Source organism: Asterias amurensis, chromosome 5, assembly GCF_032118995.1.
Source record: "Asterias amurensis chromosome 5, ASM3211899v1".
Classification (NCBI taxonomy): domain Eukaryota; kingdom Metazoa; phylum Echinodermata; class Asteroidea; order Forcipulatida; family Asteriidae; genus Asterias; species Asterias amurensis.
The window spans coordinates 20,323,684-20,337,206 of record NC_092652.1 but is presented as its reverse complement, the minus strand read 5'-3'; the positions used below and the strand labels follow the sequence as shown (position 1 = coordinate 20,337,206).

The 13,523-nt window shown below is 38.4% G+C and overlaps 1 protein-coding gene across 7 annotated transcripts in view; it reads left to right on the top strand.

Moving 5' to 3' along the window:
• Positions 1-13,523, top strand: part of LOC139937172 (protein couch potato-like) — a 107,378-nt gene that overhangs the window by 61,380 nt on the left and 32,475 nt on the right. For all 7 annotated transcript variants that reach the window (XM_071932218.1, XM_071932219.1, XM_071932220.1 and 4 more), the window contains one exon: positions 11,156-11,233. In XM_071932218.1, coding sequence (XP_071788319.1) covers positions 11,156-11,233 — 78 coding nt within the window. The remainder of the gene's footprint in view (positions 1-11,155; positions 11,234-13,523) is intronic.

Sequence of the window (13,523 nt, the reverse complement as noted above, 5' to 3'; positions counted from 1 at the left end):
TGTTCCTTGACATCTTCGTTTGTTGATTAATTTTGTATACTGTATTGTCAGATTGTTTTTAAAGTCAATATTTTTGCAGCCCTTTGGATACATTTATGTTGGATGATAAAAGAGAACACCTAATGGCCTGATGGCCATATGCACTCAAGATAAACTTAGATTGAGAAAACTTTCTGAGATGTTGCACGGATAACATTGCGTTACCCTCAATTGTTTCAATCCATACACATGAGAGGATGTACCCGGGACACATGTGTCCTGTGACTGGCAGACCATTTTATGGTGCCAGTCCCATCATGTATTATGTCCTGTTGAAATATTGCAGTAATTACTTAATGCTGTGTTAATCCCCAATTGATGAAGGCGTGTAGATGTGAGACATTAGTGACGCGATCAAGCAAAAAGAGTTATTTTGTCGACCTGGGTAACTTAAAACATTTGTAAAGCTATGCTTTATTGCTGTTGAAACCCCATGTTGATATCATCTTTGGTTCAAAAGTTGTGAAAGTAGAAACACCAAGGGATAAGAGAGAATGAAACTGAGAAAAGGGGGTTAAAAGTCAAGTTGTTTATTGAATAAACATCGGCACATTTTCCTTTAGTGCACAATTTTAACCCCTTTTTGATGATATTTATCTGGAAGCAAGGTAAATACATTTGATTTATTAGGAAAATTTGGTTTCAAAAAATAGAACAATTAAGTGTTTATTTACTCTTTCAGACTTGAAATTGTCTCTGTATTAGAATTATTGTTTTTTGTTTCATTGGGAAAAGTGGATTATAAGTACGTACGTTTTGTGTTTTTAAGTTCTTTCCGAATTGAAGTGTCTCTCTGTGTTAGAATTATTCTAGTGAATAAATCACCCCTTGAGGAATGGATAACTCTTCCCACTTACCAGGGAGGAAGGTCACTTTCCTCTTCCCCCTATGCTCCTAGTCCTACTGACCACAGAGCTTGTGGGAGGATCAAAACCCAGAGAAACTTTTGTCTCGTTCTCCTTGGTCAGTAACGGATTACACTGAACTCTAGCCGATCTTCATGTAGCATTCTCAGCAAATGTTATCCTCTTACAATTAATCCGTCTTAATAAGGCTCTCCGAAAAGACTCATCATGGTTCTTTAAACTTAAAAAAAAAAAAAAAACTTTGTCAAGAGGCCACGAAATCCCCCTGGCTTGGACCCAGCTCTCTGTATGTAAAGCTGCTCTGCTACAAAGTTGTTAATGATGTATGGACGGAGATGGGGGAGTTCGTAAGACGTTTTGTAAGAATGAGGAAGACCAAGGAAGATTATGACCGTAATCGGGTGGATAATGGCTGTGGCTGATTAGTCATCAGCAAGTTTTATTTAGTTCCTTCTCCCACTCCTCCTCAAATGGTGAATTTTGTGAAGTATTTCCACCTGGTAATGTTTGGAAGATTTCCTTGAAACTTTGTGTTTTGAATTTCCTTCTTTTTGGAACAGACTGAACAAGGTGTGGGAATGTATGAATGACATTTAATCTTAATATTACGCAGCTACAAATAAAAACTGCTGGACCACTCTATGGTTACTCACATTACGTCGACGGCGACAGAAAGCAGACATTTTTACTTTCAGAATAATTTTTTTTTTGTGAGACTAGGCACCTTTGGAAATTTAATAGTATCAGTATCAAGTTTCAGTGTATCAAGTAACAACTTTTTTATGGAAAGAAACCAGAATTTGAATATCTGTTGAAATGTTAGTGGGTAACTGTGGAATGGTTCAGCTATACTGCCTGCATTCTGTGCTCTAGCGGTGTTTTGGTTATGTAGCCTTGAATAAAATGACAAAAAAATGGATACCATGGTAACCCTCTATTGCAAGGCAGTTTATGTCATAATGCCAGGACAAAACGCCACATTTATTACAAATTAATAAGCTTCATTCATGTTTCATTAAGTATGATTGGGGAATGAAATGATCTAAGCCTATCTTTACTTCGGTGTTTACGTAAATAACTAATTTAAATTTGTAAATTCTTTCTCACACAAAAATATGTGCACAAAAGTATATTTATTTGATGTTTCTTTTTGATTACCCTCAATTTTTTATCATTACTGGTCAGAAATAGTCTTTGCTTTTTCCATCTGTTTTCATATTGAAATTTGAAAGTAAATCAATAAATGAATAATTTCCATCGGTCACATACTGAAACAGTTTTGGGTGGTTTCAGTTTCTTTAAAAACAAGGCTTAGAACCTTTGGGGGGAGGGTGAAATAATGGCCAAGGCGACGATAGATATGTGGCACACTGTATTGTGTTTTCCTGTCGTAACCAAGATTTAATGTGGCGATAACGTTGGGCCAATTGGGTCAATTTGGAAGGAAATATGAAGAAGAGTGTCCCAGAGATGCTTTTGTAGCAATCAATTTGTCAAGAATAATTTCTGTCACAGCAGCTCTTGTCCAGCTCTGTCAATACAAGGAGTCTCTGTTTCTTAATTTGCAGTCAGTAATTGTTTTTTGACTCCAGTGATAAAGACCTTGCCCCAAAGACCTTCGCTTTGGAAACCAAACGATTTCTTGTTTTCACAACGGTTGCGCATTAAATGTCAAATGCTGGAGCTGACGCGTAGCAGCCATGTAGCATCGTTGGACAGTAGTTTGCCAACAGCGCCTTTTGTCTATGACTGAAGGTTTTTTTTATTGGAGCCTCCCTGTCAATGGGGCACATTAACTTCATTATTTCTTGTTGTTATTGTATTTTATTTCTTTTGAAAAGGGAGCGATAAAATCTAATCGATTAATTCTTCCGTCCCACGTGATCTTATGACCCAGCTTTCTCAGGGTTATTCCGCCCACTTAATAGACAAAAATACATTTATAATTTGGTGTGCATATATGTAGATATGTATGTATTTCTGTATGGTGTGTGAGATATTAAAGGCTGTTTTGGGGGTTTTCAAGGGCTTACAAAAAATTCTTTCTTTGCTTAATAATTGTTGGTACCTCTTTGAGTTCACTTAAAGGTCATGGATTGGTTTAAAATAAAATAAAAATACAAGAAAATTAACTATAAAAATATGCACTACTACACACATTTAAATTAATTAAGGTAACATCAATAAAATTGCTTAAAAATTAATATTTAAAATGACAATTAAAGTATATGTTTTTAATGGACTTGCATTTGAGACGCATCAGCTGTGGCCGAGGGTGGGCAAGTTTATTGGAAGGCATCAAAGAAATTGAATTTCTTAAACAGCATTCATGTGAAGCTATCAGCTAGCCCTAATATAGAATTTGATGTTAGTACGGACAGAGAATCTATGCAAGAACTGATTAAAATTCCAGCAAATATTTATTGGTCACTAAATCCAAATGTGCTCAATTGATGGTCACATAAACAAAAAGTCCATTCCGTAACCTGAAATAGATCCCAAATTTGTGCCGGGTGTCACTGTGGTAATTTGCTTTTTCGTAAACCGTTCAGCTGAGATGAACATCGCAGACGAATTGTACTCTCTGTCGTGTCACAAGTACTTTCCAACTACTTTTTGATGCATCAGACTCATTGGATGATGTGCTTGTTTTATAAGACATGCCATTCCTCAGAATTTATTTTCTAGTCGGAGAACCTGCTTCAGCCATGCCGAAAAATAGTTAAACCTCGATCGCCATCAATGGGAACACCAGATTGGATCTTTGAAGGAAAAAGAACCAATTGGCCAAAGCTTGATTGAAGTGGTAGCTGTCGGATGATGCGTTTAATTTTTTGTGAAATAGTTAAAACATTTGAGATTAAGTTATAAGCTACCCATGTGACAGCTGTCCTAATACCAGTTCATAAAATGCCCTTCCCCAATTTTTCTCCTAATTCGGGAGTGGAGAACCATCTGTATGCTTTTGGGGTGGGTGGGTTTGCTAAGACTCAAAAGGGCAGCATGGTAAATTGATTCCTTTGGCTGCTGGTATGTGGGTAGTTGTCCTATCTGACGTGAAAATAGGGTTGAATTCAGGTGCAACTTGAGCATGGCAGTTGAGACCAGTTTGCTCATCGAAATTAAAAACTCATTAAGATAATTAGGATTTAAAATAAAATACTCTGAAAAAATACTTCCCACAAAGGGCTTGAAATCATCTTTAATAGCCTCACCAACGGTATCGGATATGGTCATACTGAATGTATTTTTCATTTATGTATTTTTTGTTATTATTATAAAAACTTCTGACCACAAAACTCATTGAGTAAGAAGACAAATTCAATATATATGTTTTAAACCATAAATGCAACATTATGTTATCTTCTTTTAGTTTTGTTCATGGCCTTGACTTGGTCAGCCTTGGACCTTCTCATTTTGTTTGTTTCTCAAAAATTCATATCATTATGCCTCGTATTGTCTCCTGACATCATCAATTGCGTTATGAAGTATTCTTCTATCGAGGGAATGCACATGCATCAAACGGTTCGTTAGAAAAGCCTGTAGTTTTCTGTTGACGTGCATGGACGGGCAGCTAATTGGCGATTCTTCGCATGCATGTGTACACGATCAAACATGTAATTTCTCCTGTATTATGACAATAATAGTGGCGGCTTTGGTGCCCGGCGGGATTGGGGGAGCAGACGTGAGCACGTTCCACGTGAGCGTATATACATTTCTGCTGGCACGGCGGCATGGCGTGGCTGCATTAGTGAAATCAGGCAGGGGAGTTTGAGTTGAGCGAAGCAAAGAACTCAACCCCGACCGCTGTGGGGAATTGGTGCAGGTATTGACATAGAGACGGTGGGGGAAGAGGGTAGGGAGATATTGATGGCACACCCTTGTGATACAGAGAAGATGATGTTTTTACTCGCTTGCCAATTTGCTCCTGTGTTTTTTAATTGGAATATTGCTACTACACAAATTAGTGCAAACTACTTAGGCTTTGAAAGTTAGATGATGTTCTCTGGAAAATTGGCGGCAAAGTGTTCATATATAAAAGTGGTGTTGTGGAGTATTGAGTTACCCATTAATGATAGTGGTCACCTTTGCTAAATGCTTTAAAGTGCAGTAGCTTGTAAAAGTTGTTGTATTGTGTTGTGTTCTTAGCAGTCACCTCAATCCCGAGTGTGTCGTGTGTCATCAAGATACAAGGCCCTGTCCTGTGGCAGTTTCCAGCAAACCTATTGGTGCATTTAGCATAGGTAAAAGCTGCCCAGTTTCAAGGCTGGCCTTAAAGCCAGTTCACTTAACAATGCAACAGAATCCTGTGTTGCAATTTTCTACATATTTAGCAGGGTTTTTCCTTTCAAGTGTGTTGCAATTAATTGCCTTTTTATACAGCTGGGTGGTTAGATAACAATTGATGTCTATTTTGGGTAGATGTACTGATTGTTGCAGTTTAATTTGACCTACAATTATGAACGGATCTATTGAAAATACTGGCCATTTATGAACAGTTTCTAGATAAATTGATACTTAGCAACAAAAGTCTCAATTAAAATACAGTGACATTATTCATGTCATTCAAAATTGTACAAAACAGAAAAAACCCTGTATTATTCAATTATCACAGTTACAAGAAACAAGGCAATGACATGTGCAGTTTTAAGTCCCCAGCAAACCTCAATGCATTTTGGTGAATTTTGCTGCGCTCCTTTGCTTTTCCCTGCTTTCATTTAATTACATGTTATAGACCACAGTCGGCCTTTAATTACAACATTAGGGGGGGAAAATGTGGTAATGCTTGAAGTTATGCCATCGTTTACACCAATTTGGAGGCCTACAGTTTCCTTATATTATGTTGTGGAAGGTCATAATGCCTCATAGCGATTCGTGGTTTTCACCATAATGTACTCCACCTGACTCCGTATAGAGCCAAAAAAATACCCTCAAATATCTACGCTTGTGCATCGTTCCGTAGCTTGATGTTTCCACATGCAGTCGCTCATGGCACACAGCAGTCGTTTCTCTGCAATACCCCGCAGGCCAGCAGCATTCGGGATGATGCTCGGCTGATTCTAACTGCCACTTTGAGAGCGTTTACTAGCCGCCCCAGTATCTACGAAGCTGCTTTCTTCCCACGTCGTCGGTTGTAACCACCCACCCACCAGATTTTTTCTGCCCCCCCGCCCTGAGTTTCAATAAATATGCAGACCCACGATTCAGGTAGTTCTAGGGGGAATAGCTGCCAGACGCTTTTATACGCTGGAAACATTAAGAAACTCATTTGCTTTTGACTTTGGGTGGGTGTGCCTTAAATGACAATTCATTGATTACTTCTTCTTTTTTGCATTGCTCTCTACTGATAACAAACATTGTGGGTGATGATTTTAAATGCAAATCGATGCCACAAGTCTGTGATATCTTCAACTCCATTTCCTACAATTAATGGTTTATGAAATCATTTTTGGCATTTTGATTATTTATAATGTATACAAGTTTGTTCGTTGTCACACCCTTAGAATGAAACAATCTCAGATTATCATGTGAAAAGGCCTTCAGATTAATCTATTATTAGATTGGATCAATCATACAATATTTTGAATATTGCAATAAAGAGTACATACAGTATCTTACAATCGACATAAGTCATTATTATTTTATTACTGATCCGCACTTGTAAAAAATATAAAAAAATACAAGTAAATTGCAGCTGTCGCACATACGACGCGATCATTGTTGATTTCCTACACTGCTCCGGATACAATTAGCAGTATTTAGAAATATCCAATGTATCAAATTAAGAGCCACTTAAAACCAGAAAGGTAGCGGCATCCGCAAGTCAATCTGTATACTAATAATAACCTTCAACTTAAATAAATTAATTCAAATGAAGAGGAGCGAGAAAGAACAGGAAGGGTGAGGGATGTTTGAAGCTTTTGTGTGGTGAAGGATAAGAAGGATAATAGTAAACTTGCGGGTACAAACCCTGTAATAATGCTTTTTTGAGGGAGTGTTGGCTCTGAAAAGAGCTGGTTTTGTCTCGACATTTTGAACAGTATACTCTGCTCCTCTTCTGGAGAAACCCCTCAAAAGAGCACTATTACATGGTTGTACCTGGAAGTTTACTTTTATTTATAGTTTATTCTTAAAGGAACACGTTGCCTTGGATCAGTCGTGTTGGTCTTTGAAAAGCATTTGTAACCGCTTTTTATAAAATGAATATGGTTAGAAAGATGTTTAAGTAGAATAGAATACAATGATCCACACAGATTTGTCTCAAAATTGCGTGGTTTTCCTTTTCTTTGCGAACTAACACGGTCGGCCGTTTATGGGAATCAAAAAAATGGCCGACCGTGTTTGTCGACGAGGTAAAAGGAAAACCACGCAATTTCGAGTGATACTTGTGTGGATTATTATATTCTACTTTTAAAACATCTTTCTAATCATGTGCATTCTATAACGGTTACATACGCTTTTCAAAGACCAACTCAACCAAAACCCTTGCAACGTGTTTCTTTAAGAGGGTTCAAAAGAAACACTCCCTCAATGAGCATTACAGGGGAACAGTTGTTTTAGCATGTTGAGTTGCGAGAGCAAAGAGATGCAGCAAGTTCAGATTGATTTGCACATATCCATTGCCCGAAGCAGATCGATCTCCAATCAGGAAAAGCTTATAGTGTACAGTGAAAAGTAGTGTACAGTGTTATAGTGGAAGAGAAGATGCTGTCGAACATAGTCTTTGAATGATTTACTCGGATTCTTTCTCATTCAAACAAAATCCGACACCGTACAGTATCAACTGACCACACAAACCAGGCCCAATTCTGCGCATATGATCGCCATCCGAATATCTTCGCTAGCTATATTGTAAGTGTAGAATGCATATAGAACCTGGAGTGCGCTTACGCACAAGCCACAATTACCGCTAACCCGTGAAATATGCTTGACTTAATAAGGATATTCTGATAGTGTTTGTCTGGTCAGCTAGTATATAATAATATTACAGTTATGCACTATTCCCGATAGCCTTTCAATTATAATTGACCAAAGCAACCTTCTGTACATGCTTTTGTTCTGGAAACAAAACCATTGTAGGTGAAAATTTTTTATTCAAAGTGGAATTCATATTAAACTGAAGACAAAAAACGTTTACCGGTTAGTTGAACTCCGTTCATTATTTTTTCCCTGAAGCAATCGACGCAGAATTTTTTTTCCTGAGAAAGACGGGAAAAGCAATCGACGCAGAATTTTTTTTCCTGAGAAAGACGGGAAAACCATGTGCACTCTGGCTGTCACGTCACATAATTGAATTCTACATTGCCGATGTTTTCATGCTAAAATGAATAATCATTGATGGCCTTGGCACTGCACGAAAGAAGAAGAAGGAAAAAAATTCATTATTGAATTATTAATTTCCGTTTAAGGTTTCAGATGAGCACAAAAAATTATATATTTCCCCCCCCATGGCAAGGAATTCGCAGTTGCATTGACAGGGCAGAGGAGAATACTAGTGATTAAGCTTCTGTTGTTTTCGGATAATTTTAACCGAGGAAGCTATACACATTATCAAGCAGGTGTTTTTTATTTTGGGCGCAGGCTCAACATTAGTCCTTGATGATAATTATAGTGGAATCATGGTTTCCTGCCTTGAAGGAGGTATAGGCTTTATCACTTGACTTTGTTTCCCATCCATCACAATCACCCCTTTGGTTATGTCTATGGTACTGCTGGCTTGGATCAGTTTGGCACTGCTTTGTTTCCCATCCATGGTAGTCACCCCGGTCATGTTCGCACCTTGCGACGAGGTTGGCCTTGACTCTCTGCTGTAAAGGATGCGGTGAGCCAGTCGGCATGCCGGCGTTGGTTGTAATTGCGCCTCTTGTCTGTGTTGATGTTATCTGCGCACAGCATAGAGGGGCTGCCTCGTCTTGTAGTGTATAACGAGCGCATCCAAATGTGCTTCTATGTAAATGGTGGACTGTGCATGTGTACAAACTGATGTCTTCTTCAATCTCACGTAGTTTGTGTACATTGATGTGTGCAGTATCAAGTTGTGATAATTCTGGGAATTATGCTTAGCTAGTTTTTGGAAACGGCGAACGGTTATTTTGTGATCTATTATTTATCAATCACCTCACACACTCCAAATAATTATATTTAAGAGATGACCCTGTTAATGCTTCTAACAAATAAGATTTATGTTTTCTGACTTTTAGTGGATTGATGTTTAAATTATTCAACGTATTTGTTTAAAAAAATCATAATGTTTGAATCCTGAGTAAGTGGCTGCTTCCCAAAGCACTGTAATTTGAAATTCAGCCGTTACACCAAACGTTGCGTTGTCCATAGCGACGCTTGCTGGCCATAAGCCTTTTAGAGGTATGATGGACACTATAGCAGTGCACTGTTTGGTTAAGGTGTCTATGGACAAATTTAGCAAGTGTCATAGTATTGTGTCACAATATCTCAACATGGCTTATTGGTTTTTTTTATGTATTTTTTATCTCTGTGCCATCTTGTTGATCTGTCAGTCCAGCGTGGTCTATCACAATAGTTGATATGATCAACTCCCGGGGACTCGTATCAAAACGTGTGGATCGATTATAATGATGCTCGGTAAACAGCTGAGCTTCTTCTTATTGCATTTGAGGAGGGGTTGAGGTGATGCGGAATTACAATGTGGCTTCTTGTGGGGACTTCCTTGCTGTGACTTGACATTTTAAACTGAAGGCCAAATAGTCAATATTATGTTTTTTGTTTTATGGTGAACGAACTGTCATGCAGTATGAGGAGTGTGAGAACGTTATCATTCATGTATACACCCGATTCTAATATTAGACTTTTGCTGCCAACCTCCTGTAGCATGGTCTGTGATCGAGTGGCATCAACAAATAAGAAAACACTGCCTTTGGAACGTAATATGCAGTTTGATTAGTTCTGGTTGTCAGATAATCTTGACAGCAATTTTATTTATAAGCTACTTAATACCCCTTATAGAAAAAAAGCAAAGGAAACATTCCAGAACAACTATTTTTCTCATTGGTTTGGTTTGCTATTGCCTAAATGATGGAAGTCTAGTTTTATACCCTCATTTCAAAGATACTGATTTGCATTTTGAAAGAAATTCAACAAATTGAGAACAACAATTATACTGAATGTTTTTAAAACCATTTTGTAAACTCCTGATGATGGAAGTTGACATGTAGCTGAACATCTGTTGATGTGTGATTTAAAGGCAGTGGACTCTATTGGTAATTGTCAAAGACTAGCTTTCACAATTAGTGTATCTCAACATATGTATAAAATAACAAACCTGTGAAAATTTGAGCTCAATCGGTCGTCAAAGTTGCGAGATAATAATGAAAGAAGAAAACACCCTTGTCACAGGAAGTTGTGTGCGTTTAGATGGTTGATTTCGAGACCTCAAGTTCTAAATCTGAGGTCTCGAAATCAAATTCGTTGAAAATTACTTCTTCCTCGAAAACTATGGCGCTTCAGAGGGAGCCGTTTCTCACAATGTTTTATACCATCAACCTCTCCTCATTACTTGCACCAAGAAAGGTTTTATACTAATAATTATTTTGAGTAATTACCAATAGTGTCCACGGCCTTTAAGCATAATTGTACCACACCACTGACCCTTGCTTTCCAAGCCTTCGAGATGCTGCCTTATTTTCCTTTTGTAACTGACTTGGAATGGCATGAAACAAATTCTGCATGAAAAGAAGTACTGCCTTAAAAAGTTCTCTTCTGTTCTTTTAACGCTTAACTGGGGCCTAATTTGACAAAGTTGTAAGGCAGAAAAAAGCGCTTAATAAACTAATGCGCTCGATGAAACTTGAGCGGGGGGACCAGTCACAAACTCCACTGCCTATATCACACTTTGTTTTTAGCTGGTAAAGTTCATTAGCCGGTCAAGTTATTTAGCCCTGCTTTGCAGTTTTAGCAGCCTTTCAGCTTTTTCCTGTACATGGCCCGGGCTCTAAATGCATTTGTATCGACACACCGTTGTGAAGATTACGTTAAGTAGAAACCCTGTTGAGCACGTTTACATCACTGCATATCTACTCACCAGTAGATAGAAGAGATGCTCCCTCTAAATGTCAACCACACAACAACACTACATCCAGAATCGTACCAGATAAATGTCATCTAGGTCTACAACCCACTGCCCTGGTTTGCCCCTCAACTACAACCGCTCCATCTCTTTGCTTCTCTTGAAAATTCCTCTTCTTATCTTGTTTTTTTATATTTTCTCTCGACAGGTGCGGACATTGTTCGTCAGCGGGTTACCAATGGATGCAACACCGCGGGAGCTATACCTGTTGTTTAGAGCATATCAGGTATGTATTTAACATCTTTAGTTACTGTCATCTTTGTGATCCTTACCATTGGTAATTGCTGCCTCATGATGGCGTAAAGGGGACATTTCTCGTCGATACAAGCATCTCCTGAGGGGGTTTTTCACTACTAACCACAAAAAGAAAGAAGTGTTCAGTGTTGGGGAGACAGATTTTGCAAGCCTGTTGGTATGCCTTGAAGTGATGCCATGTTCTCGGGGATGATTTTGATGTTTTAAGGATCAGGTGCTCCTGGTTGATTTACTGGCTGATTGGTTTGATTAATTGATGAGTGATTGAATGCTTTAGTTTTTACCTGTCAATTTCACCAAACTCTTCCTAACTTATGATTAATCTTAGTAGGAAGAATTAAGTTCTGTTTCAATAAACGTTAGGATGCATTGAACCCATCCTAAATTAGGACGAGCTTCCCATCCTAGTTCGAGATAGGATTAACCCTAGCATTTTGTGAAATCGGCTGCAGTCCCTGTTTCGTTTGCCACAGGTATTTCTGCAGATTTTTATGACTGCTTGGCTGCATGTTATAAATCCTTGTCTTGAAACTCTAACATGGACCTGAGACTGCAGTCTTGAGCAGAAAAAAGACACACACATCGACACTGGCAGTAGCCTAAGTGCCAAGGATTTACCCAAAGACTTTTCTTGTGGGATTCAGTTTGTTGCCATCTGTAGAAAAGTGCAAAGTGATTAACCCAGAACAAGAGAATCTTGCAAAATAGGTGAAGTGGCGAAAATAAAGAGCCATGCTCAACCTGAAAATAAAAAGTCAGCGCTTGTGAATATTCGTTTGAGTACCTACATGTAGGTCTTATTCCCATGCCTCATTTATTTTCTCTAATTAGAGACAAGTGGCGATAAAATTGCAATGGGTTCAATCAGTTTAAATGTGTTATTACTGAAGATGGGGAATGAGGTAGTAATCCCTTTTAATTGCCACTGATGTATTGCAATCCATCCAATTCGGTGTAAAGAGTATTTTTTTGTTTTTCAACGACTATGATTTGATTCTGGATGTAACCTTTTCCCCAAAATGAATGAAGCATTCTGGATACAACCTTGGAGGAGATAATGCATTTGCCGTTGATTGAAATTGTTCCCTCGCAAGATTTTCCCATCCTTGCCATTTTCTTTATTTCCATTTCCATTTCCATTCAGACATCTCTTTGTATCCACTTTCTCCCTTGTCTCCATTTCACCTATTTTAAACAAGAAGGATCTTGTCATTTGTTGGTTTGCCCTTGTAGAACTCCTCCTAACAACCCCCCCCCCCCCTCTCTCATCTCAATCAGAAGAACTGACTTCATCTTTTGTTGACTTCGAAAATTCCTTCTTAACCTCGACCGTGGCCATCTAAATTAAGTTGGCCTGTGCCAGAGAGTCAAAAAGCCTTGCTCCGTGAAGAAAAGGGAGAATGTGTGTCACAGCCCCAAATTCTAAATTGAATTGAGACGGAACGCGTGTTGTTGTACAAAGTAGGTGCTGTTCGTGATGTCGATTATATACAGACGAATTTGTTTCCTCAGACAAGGAGATGCCATTTTGCATGCACATGACACACATTCAAAACGCATGAAGAAAACAAAAGCGGGACTGACTGTTTTCACTCAAAGCAATTGGAATACTTTAATCTGAAGTCAGGGAAATAGACCGATTTAACCGACTTCTGAAGCATTTTTTCCCGGCAGAGGTAGCATAATTTGATGAAGACAATTATAAAGAGTGAGCCGAGAAGTCTTGAGATTTTATAATTGATTATCCTCTATTCAGATTGTGGAGGGAGGTGGGTCGACACTTTCAGGGGAAGGTACACATTTGGTAACTGTCAAAGACCAGTCTTCTCACTTGGTGTATCCCATCATAAACAAGCCTATGAAAATTTGAGCTCAATTGGTCCTCAAAGTTGCGAGAAAATGATGAAAGAAAAAACACCCTTGTTGGACGAATTTGTGTGCTTTCAGAAAGAATAAAAGACTTCTATTCTAGCTAGAAGTCTTTCATTATTTTTGTGAAAAATAAACTCTTTCTCAAAAACTACATTACTTTAGAGGGAGGCCGTTTCCCACAATGTTTTATACTACCAATGTACAAGTCAGTGATTAAGCTAATATTTGTTTTTAGTAGTTACTAAACGTGTACCTTCCCTTTAGGTGGGTATATTTCCTTATAACCAGGGCCCAATTCAGTGGCTCTGCTTACTGCCACACTCTGCAAACTCACAAATCTATGACTCTACCTGTAATGAGAATTGAACCCTGGGCTCATTGTCACAAAG